At 46.5% G+C, this 14,411-nt stretch overlaps 1 protein-coding gene across 11 annotated transcripts in view; it reads left to right on the forward strand.

The window, feature by feature from the left end:
- RBMS2 (RNA binding motif single stranded interacting protein 2) overlaps positions 1-14,411 on the forward strand; it is a 78,961-nt gene that overhangs the window by 63,692 nt on the left and 858 nt on the right. For 2 of the 11 annotated variants that reach the window (XM_034643968.1, XM_019796172.2), the window contains exons 4-13: positions 459-550; positions 1,980-2,137; positions 7,228-7,307; positions 7,444-7,553; positions 7,883-7,929; positions 8,108-8,201; positions 12,117-12,194; positions 12,526-12,631; positions 13,175-13,255; positions 13,631-13,716. In XM_034643968.1, coding sequence (XP_034499859.1) covers positions 459-550; positions 1,980-2,137; positions 7,228-7,307; positions 7,444-7,553; positions 7,883-7,929; positions 8,108-8,201; positions 12,117-12,194; positions 12,526-12,631; positions 13,175-13,255; positions 13,631-13,716 — 932 coding nt within the window. Of the gene's footprint in view, positions 1-398; positions 551-1,979; positions 2,138-7,227; positions 7,308-7,443; positions 7,554-7,882; positions 7,930-8,107; positions 8,202-12,116; positions 12,195-12,525; positions 12,637-12,855; positions 13,256-13,630; positions 13,717-14,411 lie in introns of those variants that run through there. The other 9 variants (XR_004620781.1, XM_002915992.4, XM_034643971.1 and 6 more) reach the window with 9 other exon arrangements.

Here is a 14,411-nt window from a genome sequence, read left to right on the forward strand (position 1 = left end):
TGAGCAGCTGTGGGGGGGATAAAGAGTGGAAGGAGGGAAAGGACGATCTGCTGGGGTGGGGCAGGACTTCTCGCAGGCAGCTGGTTACCTGCCGTGGAGAGGCCGTATTCCCTACATGCCTAGTGTTCCTGGGATGTGGCTAGAAAACAGGAAGGAGTTCTGTTGCGGGGCGCATTGTTAAAAGAGCCTAATTTCTGAAATCTCCCATTTCTTAGTGGGGAGGGAAAAAGGCAAGAACACCACAAGGACTTCATTGCCCTTGGCATTCTGTTGTAAAACAGACCAAATCTCATGGGGTTTGAAGAGCACGCGGATAACCACCTGAAACCTCTTAATTTCTTTCTCTCCCTACCACTTCTGTTCCATGGATCATAACTCTTCCTCTGTCTCCTGAAAAGCCTGGGCCTCCTACCTCCCTTACACCCCCACCTCCCAGTGATGCTGTTTCCCTGTTCCAGGCTATGGCTTTGTGGACTTTGACAGTCCTTCAGCCGCACAGAAAGCTGTCACGGCACTGAAAGCCAGTGGTGTACAGGCACAGATGGCAAAGGTAAGGGTTCGGGCCCGTGTCTGTTCCTCAGAGGGAGTGTGGTTAGCACCAGAGGTCGAGTTCTAAGGGTTCCAGAGGGGTGAAGGCCATGAATTCGATGGGCGAGGGCTGTCTTTGACTCTATCTGGCCAAAGTCAGGCTGGGCCAGGGTCCCACTGAGCACCCTTGGCTGCCAGAGGAAGGTGTTCTTCAGAGTCTGTGGCAGGTAGTTCTGAGGCCTCTGTTCCTCTCATCAAGTATTGTAATAGAATCAGGTAAGAGGGTCAAGAGGCTTCCCTTCCTCTCGCCCTTTCCCTGCGTCTGCCCTGGCCGTGCTTCCCTGCCAGACAGCTGGGTAGTTCTGCAGCACCCTCTGCGGAAGCCAACTGTGCGACTCAGACGTGTAGCCGTCTCCCCGCGCTCCTCCCCGCGCTTCTCCCTGCCCCGGTTCGGAGGGTGGGAGAGGTAGGTAGGAGGGTTGTTGGACGGGGAGATGGAAGCCACAGCAAGGAAGGAAACTGTCCCTCCTTGTCACATCTCCCTGGAGCTTTTATTTTAATCCAAGCTACCAGAAAACTCGTGGCTTTTCTGTCCCTTTTTTGAGGTGGGATTGCCCTCTGGCCTTCCTGGAGTCCTTGTGAATAGTCTGTAGAGCTGAGGAGGCAGGCCTGCCAGTCCCCTTTCGCTGTCCGGTGAGAGAGAGACCAAGTCCTGAGAGGAGGAGCAGGAGAGGGGTTGAGGTTGCTGGTGACCCACTGTCTAGGGCAGTGACTGCTTCAATTCTTCAGAATACAGCCCTGGGAATTACAGCCATTTTGTGCATTCTGCCGCCTGCAGGGGCTCTTCCACCTCTTCTTTCTGGAGGAAAGCCTGACGATGGAGTTTAGGAGCCTTCAGAGTTCCCATGAGACTAGAGCTCTCCGGGCTGCATGGTGACCCAGTGACTCCATGTCTGGCCCCTAGCGCAGCCCCCGCCCCCATTGCCTTCCCTTTCCCCTTCTCCCTCCTCCTGCCTCCTCTCCACTGGGGAGTGCACAGGCATTCCTACTCAAGGCTTCTGCTGGTGGAGGAGGAGGGAGGGGGGTTACTTAAATCCTTCCAGCAGGGGAGCGGCCAGCAGGGGAGCGGCCAGTCTGAGAATCCAGCCCAGGAGTAAGCTGTTGGGGAGGAGTGGGGCTCTGCCTCGTTCTTAAAGACACAGCCAGAACTTCATCAATGGGCTTGTAAAGTACTAGAAATATTAAGTCTGCCTTTTTTTTTTTTTTTTTTGGCCTGGACTCTATGTACAATCCATGGTAGTGGGACTAGGTGTTATAAATAGTTAAGATTCCCTTTGTTTATGTGGGCCCCTTCCTACTATGTCTTTTCTGAGATGCCATTCTGTGATGAGGGCTGAGGGTGGTGGAGGGATAAGAGATGTGAGCTTCACTTCCTCACTTTTTTCCCATAGCAACAGGAGCAGGACCCCACAAACTTATACATATCAAACCTTCCATTATCAATGGACGAGCAAGAACTGGAGGGGATGCTGAAGCCCTTTGGCCAGGTTATCTCCACTCGAATCCTCCGAGACACCAGAGGGACCAGCAGAGGGGTTGGCTTTGCAAGGTGAGGGATGCCAGAATGGAAATGGTGAGGCGAATGAAGAATGTCCCTTACGGGGCGCCTGGGTGGCACAGCGGTTAAGCGTCTGCCTTCGGCTCAGGGCATGATCCCGGCGTTATGGGATCGAGCCACGTCAGGCTCCTCTGCTGTGAGCCTGCTTCTTCCTCTCCCACTCCCCCTGCTTGTGTTCCCTCTCTCACTGGCTGTCTCTATCTCTGTTGAATAAATAAATAAAATCTTAAAAAAAAAAAAAAAAGAATGTCCCTTAGAAGGTCACCGAGAAAATCTGTGCCCCCTCCCTCAAGGGACCAAACTGTTGGCCTAAAGTACTTGACAGTGAATCAGAAGTTCATTTAAACTATAGGTCATAGGGGCGCCTGCGTGGCTCAGAGCGTCTGCCTCAGGTCATGATCCCAGGGTCCTGGGATTGAGCCCTGCATGGGGCTCCCTGCTTGGTGGGGAGCTTGCTTCTCCCTCTCCCACTCCACCTGCTTGTGTTCCCTCCCTCCCTCCCTCCCTCTCTCAAATAAATAAAATCTTTAAAAAAATATAAATGCTAGCTCACGATACTTAAAGACCCATTTGCCCTCAAATCTTTATCCTTTCCCCACTATTTCTTGCTACTCTAGCATTTGTTCCTTTGATCCAGACCCAAGCAGAATAAAATAATTCTGTATCTTTTTATATAGATAATGAAACCAGAGTCTCCACTGTGAAGTGATTTGCCCAGGGTCCCCCAGCAGTGGGTGGTGGAACAGAACCCTAATCCTTCTGGCTTCAAGATCGGTGGGATGGAGTAGAAGATTTGGTCTTCCTTTTCAGTTCTGTTGAGAGACTAGATTTTGGAACCAACCCTGCCACTAACTGCCCTATGACATCAGACCTTTCTGAGCCGTGGTGTACTTTAAGATTTTGTTTGGAAGGAGATTCTATTGCTTTTTCTGAAAGTTTGAAAACTATTGGAATAAGTGATCTGAAGGTCCCATTTTGTTTTATAAAACCTTGTCTGGTCCAGGAACGCTCTCTTGCTCTGGAGTGTTTGTCCAGATCTTGGGAACAAGGAATAGGGCCTCTTCCCTAGCCAACGCCTGGCAGCACCACCTACTGGCAATCCCAAGTATAACTAAAAGAGAGTTCCTAGGGTGTGGTCGTCAAACTGTTTTGGCTCCCACTTTTTTTTTTTAATTTAAATTCAATTAATTAACATATATTATATTATTAGTTCCAGGGGTAGAGTTTAGTGATTCATCAGTTGCATATAAAACCTAGTGCTCATTACATCACATGCCCTCCTTAATGCCCATCACCCAGTTACCCCATCCCCCCCACCTCCCCTCGAGCAACCCTCAGTTTGTTTCCTGTACTTAAATGTCTCTTATGGTTTCCCTCCCTCTCTGATTTTGTCTTGTTTTATTTTTCCCTCCCTTCTCCTATGATCCTCTGTTTTGTTTCTTAAATTTCACATATGAGTGAGATCATGTAATTGTCTTTCTCTGATTGACTTATTTGGTTTAGCATAATACCCTCTAGTTCCATCCACATTGTTGTAAATGGCAAGATTGCATTTTTTGATGGCTGAGTCATGTTCCATTGTATATATTTCCCACATCTTCTTTATCCATTCACCTGTCGATGGACATCTGGGCTCTTTCCACATCTTGGCTGTTGTGGACATTGCTGCTATAAGTATTGGGGTGCAGGTGCTCCTTCAGTTCACTGTGTTTGGCTCCCACACTCTCTTAAAGTAGGGGTTCTCAACCTTTTCCAGTTCATGGCACCTTAAGTTGTGTCAATAATTTTTTTTTTCTCTAGACCAAAAGAAATACTTAAAGGGCACCTGGCTGGCTCAGTTGGTAGAGCATGTGACTCTTGATCCTGGGGTCCTGAGTTCAAGTCCCACACTGGGAGTAGAATTTACTTAAAAAATAAAAGGGGGGCACCTGGGCGGCTCAGTCGGTTAAGCATCCAGCTCTTGATTTCAGCTCAAGTCATGATCTCAGGGTTGTGAGATCAGGCCCCATGTCGGGCTCTGTGTTCAGCACGGAGTCTACTTGTCCCTCTTCCTCTGCTCCTCCCCCTGCTTGCTTGCTCGCTCATACTTTAAGTAAATAAATGAAAAACGTCTTCAAAAAAAAAAGATTTTTATTCTATTCTTAAATAACTATACTTACTAACTTACTAATGGGATGTGCATCTGTTGAATACTGTACATTTTCTCGAACCTTGGAATCAGATTGGACACTTACACCCTTGTTTCCTGTCACACATTGTTTTCTTACGGTATTTGCTTTTATTGTGGCAACTGTGGAAAAACCAGCTTTGCAAAAGTACGTTATTAAAAGGATCGTAGGGTGATTCAGTGTTTAAATGGTGACCTGTTTAAGAGTTAGTAGTCCAGGGGTGCCTGGGTGGCACAGCGGTTAAGCGTCTGCCTTCGGCTCAGGGCGTGATCCCGGCGTTATGGGATCGAGCCCCACATCAGGCTCCTCCGCTGTGAGCCTGCTTCTTCCTCTCCCACTCCCCCTGCTTGTGTTCCCTCTCTTGCTGGCTGTCTCTGTCAACTAAATAAAGAAAATCTTTTAAAAAAAAAAAAAAAGAGTAGTCCAGACAGTATCCAATAGATGTTGCTGTATTTTCTTCCCAAAAGTTCAAAAAGTCCCCTACATGTGCCTCTGTGAGCTCACCACAGTGGCACGGGGCGCATCAGAGCCCATTTTGGAAACTGTGGCTTTGAAGACTTGAAAACCCGTGAAATCTCTTGCATGTTCCTATGCTACTATCTACACATTTTCTTCATACATTTAGATCTTGTGAAGTCTAATTTCCAGCAAATTACAAATATTGACATTTTAAATAAAACTGTCGTGTCATTTGTAAATGTATCCGAATAGATCTAAATGTCGTAGCAATTCGATACACAAAGTCATCCATTTAAAAATACTTAGTGATCTCAGGGTCGTTAGTTCAAGCCCCATGTGGGGCTCCAAGCTGGGGGTGGAGCCTACTTTAAAAACAATACTCAGGGCATTTCTTTTTTAATAGTTGTAACTCATCACTGTTATTATAGTGCTCCTTTTTGGTCTTGATCTTGTATTTCCATTCCATTTCCTTACAGAATTGTAGTCTAGCATAGAATATTTTTATAGTTGAAAGTCTTTTTGTGGGTCATTCTGTCATACTTCTCTGCAACAAAAATATGTGTATACAATAAATGAGACCTTTTTCCTATGGTACGGGACTGTACACATAAAGTAAGTTTTACTGGAAAAGCTTACTCCTATGACATGGATGTTTTATTTTGTTGAGTTTTTTCTAATTAGGTCACGTAGCCATCAATGACTGTTGTTTATTGCTATAGTATCAATTCTGTTCCTTTATTTTCATGCTGAGAAACCTTGTTCACATAAGTAAATGGGAATGGGAAGAGTTTTGTTAAAATAGGCGTCCTTTGAATTCCTTCTCAATTACAAGCCAAGAACCAAGGTGATTGATCGGTCAAAACTGATTTTTTTATGTGTCCGTTAACAACCTGCTGAGTCGTCCAGCTTGCTGAAAGAACTAGAAAAAGCTTTAAAATCAGGCGTCATTGCGTCATGTTGAGTTTGGGGATACGTGTGCGAAAGAAGGGCAGAGCAGTGGCTGTGAGAGGGCCCCGGGCCCTGGGGGAGCCCCAGCCGTCCTCAGGCCGGTTTTAGGAAGGAGCTTATGAGGAAGCGGAGGCTCTGCAAGGAATTCCCTTAAAAGTCCCCATGCCTGCTCACCCTCGTGGAAGATTAAGGAGTAGAAGTAACCCAAAAAAGACTGCTGCTCTGGGATACCTGGCTCATGGGTTTTCCCTAAAAGGTACCATTTGAGGCCTTTTTTTAGTGGCCACCTTCATAGGACCCATTCATATTTTTAGTGGTTATTGGCATAGAAAATATAATGAGAATTAATTTAAATATGGAAGGAGGAAGGGGTGCCTGGGTGGCTCAGTGGGTTAAGCATGTGCCTTTGGCTTAGGTCATGATCCCGGGGTCCTGGGATTGAGCCCCCTCTTGGGCTCCCTGCTCAGTGGGGAGTCTGCTTCCCCCCTCCCTCTGCCACTCCCCCCAGCTTGTGCGCTCTCTCTCTCATGCACTCTCTTTCTCTCAAGTAAATAAATAAAATCTTTAAAAAATAAATAAATAAAATAAGGAAGGAGGGGAAGATACTGTACTTATGTCATACAGACGCTTAAAATTTTTAGAACACATAAAAATACATTTTCTCATTTGATCTGTAGTAGGGTAGATGGATGTTATGTCTAATGCAGAAATGAGGAACGGGTCCAGTGGGGTTTTGTGCAGGTCCTAACTCACAGAATTTTGTGTAGTGATCTGGCGCAAGAATCTAGATTTTCTGATTCCTTACTCAGTTGTCTTTCCCCAACCAGATAACTTTAACTCCGTAGTTCCCAAAATTGTTTCTGTCACTGTAGCCCATGAACTCTGTCTTATTACTCTTTTCTCCTACAGTTTAATGAAATCTTAATATTATCAGTGGCTAATTAGACCTTGATAATCATAACAATTTGTTTCATAAGAAGCAAAAAATAAACATTGGCAGGTTCTTGGCTTGTGCAGTTTTATTGGAGTGAGGGAACAATTTCCATGAGGAATTCTGTAATAAAAAATAATGGTGACATGGGACACCTGGCTGGCTCAGTGGGCGACTCTTGATCTCAGTCATGAGTTCAAACCCTACACTGGGCGTAGAACTTACTTAAAAAAATAACGATGATGACGACGAGGGTGATGACAGGCACTGTTTATTGTGTTCTTGTTTCTTGTTTATGAATCAGACCTAATAGTAGGCCATCCGTCAGTGTCTTTGGAATAGTCATAGCTTCATTTTTTCGTTTCAGGAGCCCTACAGGAGGCGGTTGAGGGAATTTTCATTAGGAGCTAGGGTTGCCTCTTCAAGATACCTTGAATTTGTGTGGAGGAAACTGTGTTTCTGTAGTCAAAACTTTTGGAGCATTTGTGGGATGGGAACTTAGAGCTTTCTCTTTGAATGTAGGGGGAGCGCAGACCCTGGAGAAGCTAGAGCCTAACCCCTCTTGTGCTCCTTAGGATGGAGTCCACAGAGAAGTGTGAAGCCATCATCACCCACTTTAATGGAAAATATATTAAGACACCTGCTGGAGTACCAGGTGAGGCATCTGGGAATCAGGCTGAGGGAGCCGTAGGTTGTTAACTTCCAGTCAAGATTCTGGAGGCGTTTTGCATGACTGTGAGTGGACTAAGTGAGGTGAGACTCAGCTGTCTCTTTGCTTTCTTTCTTCTAAGCCCCATCTGATCCCTTGCTTTGCAAGTTTGCTGATGGTGGTCCAAAGAAACGACAGAATCAAGGGAAATATATGCAAAATGGACGGGCCTGGCCAAGGAATGGAGATATGGTGAGAGGACCTCTGAGGAGACAGGAGTACTAGGGACATTAACGTGGAATGGAAATTACCATGGCCTGATTTCTGTGAGTTTAAGTGGCAAGCTTGAGAATTACAGTAAGTAACCGAGAGATGCCTGGCTGCTTAACATGATCACCAGTGTAGGTCTCCCGTGGGATTTTGCAGCCTGAACAACAGAAAAATTCTGGAACAGATGTAGTAGGACCTCCAGACTTCACTCTAATCTGCTGAATCAAATACATCCCAGTCTTGACACTCAGGGCTTCCTCCTGTTCTCCCCCAATGACTCGCAATATGAACACTGTGTTCTTCCTTTATAGGGTGGTATGGCCTTGACCTATGACCCCACCACAGCTCTTCAGAATGGGTAAGGGTATTTTCTAGAATTGGGCTCCCTGACAATGACAGCGGCCTGTGCAGGCACTGGGTTGTTTCATCTTGATTTTTAAACAGCAGTTAGTGGGAAGTGGCTGTGTCTGTCAGTGGGGCCCTTACCTTGTGGTTTCCTGTGGCTCCTTATTTACTGATGAGGTTCCTTCCTCCAGGTTTTACCCGGCTCCTTACAACATGACCCCCAACAGGATGCTTGCTCAGTCTGCACTCTCCCCGTACCTTCCATCTCCTGTGTCCTCCTATCAGGTATGTTCGTGCCCGCAAAAGGGTGTGGTGGTTTTCCCTGTCACTGTGCTTCAGGTAAAGGAGTATAAGGCTGGAAACTCCTTATTTTTTAGTTTTTCCTTATACATACTGCTCACAAATTATTTTACGTGAAAGCCTAACATGTGATCACATGACATATACAGACTGTTGTGCTAACACCATCTTACTCTCCGTCTACCACCCCACCAATAAACCTGTGTTATATTTTTAATTACCTATTATTCCATATATTTCAGAAAGTTCCAGATTTTTCTTCATGTGCATATATACATATGTATTTGGTTTTGGAAGTCATTGTTTATTTTACAAAAATCTGGCCGGATTAAATATATTTTTTACACTTCTCTCACTTAACAGTATCTTAAACCAGTGAATCTCAAAGTTTGGTGCCTGGACAAGCAGTATCACGGGGGAATTTCAAAAACATAAATTCTTGGATTCCACCCCAGATCTGCTGAATTAGAAACTCTGGGGATGGGGCGCCTGGGTGGCACAGCGGTTAAGCGTCTGCCTTCGGCTCAGGGCGTGATCCCGCCGTTGTGGGATCGAGCCCCGTCAGGCTCCTCTGCTGGGAGCCTGCTTCTTCCTCTCCCACTCCCCCCTGCTTGTGTTCCCTCTCTTGCTGGCTGTCTCTATCTCTGTCAAATAAATAAATAAAATCTTTTAAAAAAAAAAACAAAACTCTGGGGATGGGTCCCAGCAATCTGTTTTTTTTTGTAGTCACCATCTGTCACCATACAAAGTTATTCTAGTATTATTGACTGTATTCCCTCTGGGGTGCTTTCCATCCCTGTGACTCAGGTATCTATCTTCTGCCTGCTACTCTGTACCTCTTAATCCCCTCCTGTTTCAACCCTCCTGTGCCTCTCCCCACCCCAGCAACCTGAATTTTTTAACAAGCCCTCCGGGTGATTCTGAGGTAGCTAATGTTGAGATTTTTTGTTTTAATTGTTTCTTTTTTTAAATAGTTGCATTATATTTCGTGCTGCAGAGAGACCAGAATTATTCTACCCTTCCTCCGAGAAGGGCTTGTCAATTGGATTTCAGGGGTTTTCTGGTACAAATAATACTTCCATCCGTAGAGTATTCAACCTAGTAGTCCTATTCCTTGCACTCTAGTTCCTAGAAGTAAAACCATGCATATGTAAAGATCCTTCTGCCTACATTTGTAAATGTGAGTACCGTTATTTCTGGGGGCTAGAGTCCAAGGAGTGCTAGGTTGGATAATATATGGACCTTGAGTTGTGCAGTTGTTGCCGAATTGCTTTCCGCAAAGGCTGTGTGAGCTCACATTTCCACTAGCGCTCTCTGAGGGGCCATATCCCTCCAGCCGTAAGTGACATTGGTCTTTGTAAGTTTTTCCTGTCTCCATAGGTGTGTAATTTGCAATTCCCCGACTGCAGCTGAGTTTAAGCGTGTCTTTTCACATGTGTCGTGTTTTGATTCCCTCTTCTTTGACTGCTCTTCATACGCTCGGCCCATTTTTCTGTTTGGTTATTCATTTCCCATCAACTTACAAAATGCATTTGCAGCTTATGAAAGTAGTCATCCTCTGAATGTTACTTTTCTTACAAATATTTTTTCCCAGATTCAGTTTGTGTCCGTTGACTCTGGGTTGTGGTCCTCAAACTTGAGCTGTCTATCAGAATCACTTGGGAAGCTTATCAAACCCCAATTACTGGGCGCCACACAGAGACCTTCTGATTCCGTAGGTCTAGGCTACGAGGCGAGGATCTGTATTTCTCCTTTCCGATGCTCCTGCTGGCAGGCCAGGGACCAGACTTGGGGAATCACTCATTTTCACCACAAAAAAATACTACAAAGTTTAAAGTTTGTGTATAGTTAAATATGTCTGCTTTTCCACTAAAGCTTTTGAATTTCTTAATTCAAAAGGTCTTCCCAGTCCCTGTATTATGCATATGGCCTCCAAGATTTAGATGCTGTGGGTACACTGAAGAAAAACTATTGCTTTCTGTTCCTCTATCTTGCATGCAGCTAATGTACCAAGTCCTTATTACTACTAGCATTTTTTTTTTACTGAGTCTCTTAAGTGTTCTAGGCATATAGTTATATCATCAGTGCAAAAATCATAGTTTTCTCTTCCTTACCAATTTTATGCCAATTGTATTCTTATCTAATTGTATTTGTTTGATCATACTATAAGATATTATTATCTTAAATGCAGTGGCTTTAATATTTCTTTGTTTAGTTTAATGTTAACAGCTAGGTTTTGGTACTAGCCTTTAATATATGTAAGTAGTTTCTTTCTAGACTTTATTTTACTGGGGTTTTTTTTGTTGTTGTTTTTTTCCCCATAAATTGCTGCTGGATTTTATCAGTGTCTTTTGGCGTCTCAGATTATGGCTTTTTCCTTCAATTTTGACTTATGTTTATAGAGTTTCTGATCTTGAACAATCTTCACATTTATGAAATAAACCTGCTTGTTTATTTCTAGCTTCTCATTGCTCTTTTTGTTTGTTTGTTTTTTTCATTTTAAAATTGAGATAATTCAGGGGCGCCTGGGGGGTCAGTCGGTTAAGCGTCATGATCCCGGGGTCCTGGGACTGAGCCCCGTGTCAGGCTCCCAGCTCAGCAGAGACTCTGCTTCTCTCTATTCCTCTCCCTCTGCTGCTCCGCCTGTTTGTACTCTCTCTCTAATAAATAAATAAAATCTAAAATAAATAAATAAATTTTTAAAAATTGAGATAATTCACATACCATAAAATTCACCTACTTTAAGTATACAAGTCAGTAGTTTCAAGTATATTTTCCAGAGTTATGTAGCTATTACTGTTATCTAATTCCAGAACATTTTTATTACCTCAGGAAGAAGCTGTGTACCCATTAGCAGTCCTTTCCCAGTCTCCCTCAACCCCACCCCCTGGCAACCACTGACATACGTTCTATGGCTATAGATTTGCCTACCCTGGATACTTTGTAGAAACGGAAGCATGAGGTATATCTCTTTGGGGTCCTTTCACTCAGCACGCTTTCAAGGTTTACCCATGTCATAGCAGGTGGCAGTACTTCATTCTTTTTTATGACTGAGTCAGTCACCTGCCATTGTATGACGATACCCGTTTGTTCTCCACTTAGTAGTTGATGGCCTTTCGAGTTGTTTCTACCTTTTGGCTGCTAGAATAATGCTGCTTTGAATATTTGTGTACAATTTTTGTGTCAACACATGTGTTAATTTCTCTTGGGCACACACCCCCAGTGGACTTGCTGGGTTACAGAGGAGCTCTATGTTTAACTTTCTGAGGAGATGCCAAACTGTTTTCCAGAGCTGCTGCACCATTTTCCATTCCCGCCTGTGGTGTATGACACTTGTTATTCTGTCCTTTTTTTTTTTTTTTAAAGATGTATTTATTTTCTAGAGAGAGAGAGAGAGTTGGGGAGGGGTAGGCAGAGGGGGAGAGAGAATCTCCAGCAGACTCCCTGCTGACTGAGGTGCCTGACGCGGGGCTGGATCCCACGACCCTGCAAGACCTGAGCCGAAATCAAAAGTCAGACACTTAACCTCCTGAGCCCCCCAGGTGCCCCTACTCTGTCCGTCTAACTACAGTCATCCTGGTGGGTGTCAAGTAGTATCTCATCGTGGTTTTGATTTGCGTTTCCCTGGTGACTAAGACGTGGAGCCTCTCTCATGTGCTTACTGGCCATTTGTGGATCTTCTTAGAGAAGTATCTGTTCCTGTCTTTTGCCCATTTTTAAATTGGATTATTTGTTGACATCAACAAGTTGCTAATATTTTTTAAGGATTTTATTCTTAATGTTTCTATTTTGTGAGGGGGCACTCCAGCCTTTTTGGCATTTTGCTGAACATTATCAGATCACTGGGAGAAACAGTAGTTTCTAGGCAGTTGATGTGTCTGTTTCTTTTGTTCGCCTTAGAGAGTAACTCAGACGTCTCCTCTCCAAGTGCCTAACCCGTCTTGGACGCACCACCCGTCCTACCTCATGCAGCCTTCGGTGAGTGGTCACACGTGGGCAAGAGCCAAAGAGGCAGTTCGATGTAAAGAAAAACAGTGGGATCTGACGGTAGACGATGTGGGTGTGAGTCTGGCTCAGTCCCTTGCGCAGCCCGGCGGCGTGACCTGAAATTCTGTCAGGTGGTTATTCTTAGACGAGCAGCCCTCAGTACGGATGGCAGGGCACCTGTTTCTGTTGCGTAGCCGGGCTGCTGCTCGCCTGGCAGCTCCCAGGATTTGGAAGTGTCTGTCTTCCTTGGCCCTGGCGGACGTGAACCCCCGCGGCTTAGCCGGATGCGCCAGCGAACCCTGTCCTTTGTTGCTGCCTCCAGGGTTCCGTGCTGCCGCCAGGGATGGATCACCCCCTTTCTCTGCAGCCGGCCTCCATGATGGGACCTCTTACCCAGCAACTGGGGCACCTCTCCCTCAGCAGCACAGGCACGGTAAAGCGGGGTGTTCTGGTTTTAGACTCGGAACGAGCGAGGAGTACCTACGCAGTGCTCTTCAGCTAGAAGCTTGTGCGTGAGGGTGTCAGTCACTTAAGTGTGGAAGGCACGCTCAGAATAGGAGGTAAACAGAGTATAGCCGTTCCGCTCCCCAGCTCGCTCCTTCCACCCGAGTCCTACTCACGAAACTCAGTAGTGCTGCTGTCTATACCGCAGCTTCCCGGGAGCTCACACACACTGCCTAGAAAGCCTGGCACCGTGCTGACGCGGAGAAGACGCCGTGCCGCAGGTCCCGTGTGGGTCTGCCGCGCCGCGGTGCGCTCAGAGGGGAAGGGAAGGCCGGCGGAAGGGCCCCGGAGGCTGACGTGTCTAAGCCGGCGCGCTTTAGAGCCTGGCAGAGCTCTGGGGAAGGACGCTGCAGCTCGACTCTCTGAGGATGAAATCTAGGCTTCGGGACCCTAGAGCTCCGGGGGTGCTTTCAGCGTCGCGGGGAGTCACACCACGGCTCTGAGCCTGTGGATGGGTTCCTTTCTAGTACGTGCCGGCGGCCGCCCCCGTGCCGGGAGCTTACATCTCCCCGTACACCCCCGTGCCTTCTTCCGGTGTTGCGGCCGAGGTAAGAGCTTCCTCGTCTCTCTGAATGGAGCTAGGAGAGTGAACAGAGGTAGATGTTCCTCTAACGGGGATGCCCGCTTGGGCTCGCAGTCAGCGGGTAGGTATGTGAATGAAGGTAGGAAGGAATGACCTCGACTGTGTCCTTGATGTGTCCTTGGACGAGGCCCTTCCTCACGTCCGGCCAGGCAGCCGTTTGTGCCGGCGTGCTGTCTAGCGTGTCGGGGAGGTGATGCCGTGTGCGTGCGTGCGTGCGCTCGCGCGGGTGTGCGGGAGCCAATGGGTCTGGGGGGACGCTCCCCTCCGGGCGGCTGCTGCATTGATGGGAAGGGACGAGAGGAATGCACAGCGTGACTCTCCCGCCTCGGCTGTGGTGCAGGAGAGCAGCGGCCCGCAGACTCAGGTGCCGGTGGACGCCCCCTCGGACCACGGGCTCTACTCGTTCCAGTTCAGCAAGTAGCCGCGGTAAGAGCCGCCGCGACGCAGCTCGACGCCAGACAGGTTCCCGTGTGGTCGTGCCCCCGCCCCCGGTTCCGCCTCCTTCAGGGTTCCCTCCCCATCTCTGCAGACTACAGGCATCCCTCATTTTCTTGTGCTTTACTTTACTGAGCTTTGCAAATATTGCCTTTTTTTTTTTTAAACAAATTGAAGGTTTGTGGCAACCCTGCTTTTCCTGCTTTGAGCAAGTCTGTCAGTGCCAGTGGCATTTACTCACTTCGTGTCTCTATGTCACATTTGGGTAATTCTCAAAATATGTCAAATTTTGGGGCACCTAGGTGGCTCAGTTGGTTACGCGTCATGATCTTCAGCTCAGGTTCTGATCTCAGGATCCTGGGATCGAATCCCACATCGGGCTCCCTGCTCAGTGGGGAGTCTGTTCTCCCTCTGCCCCTCCCCCTGCTCCTGCGCTCTCTTTCAAATAAATAAAATCTTAAAAAATATATGTCAGATTTTTTATTGCATCTGTGGTGATCTGTGATCAGTGACTGCCTTGCTGAAAGTTCAGGTGATAGTTCACAGTTTCTGCAATAAAGTATTTTTGAATTGAGGTCTGCATGTTACTTTTTTAAACCTGCTGTCACACACTTAATAGGCTACAGTATAGTGTAAACATACTTTCTGTGTGCACTGGGGAACTGGAAAGTTCATCTGACTTTATT

Source organism: Ailuropoda melanoleuca, chromosome 15, assembly GCF_002007445.2.
Source record: "Ailuropoda melanoleuca isolate Jingjing chromosome 15, ASM200744v2, whole genome shotgun sequence".
Taxonomy (NCBI): domain Eukaryota; kingdom Metazoa; phylum Chordata; class Mammalia; order Carnivora; family Ursidae; genus Ailuropoda; species Ailuropoda melanoleuca.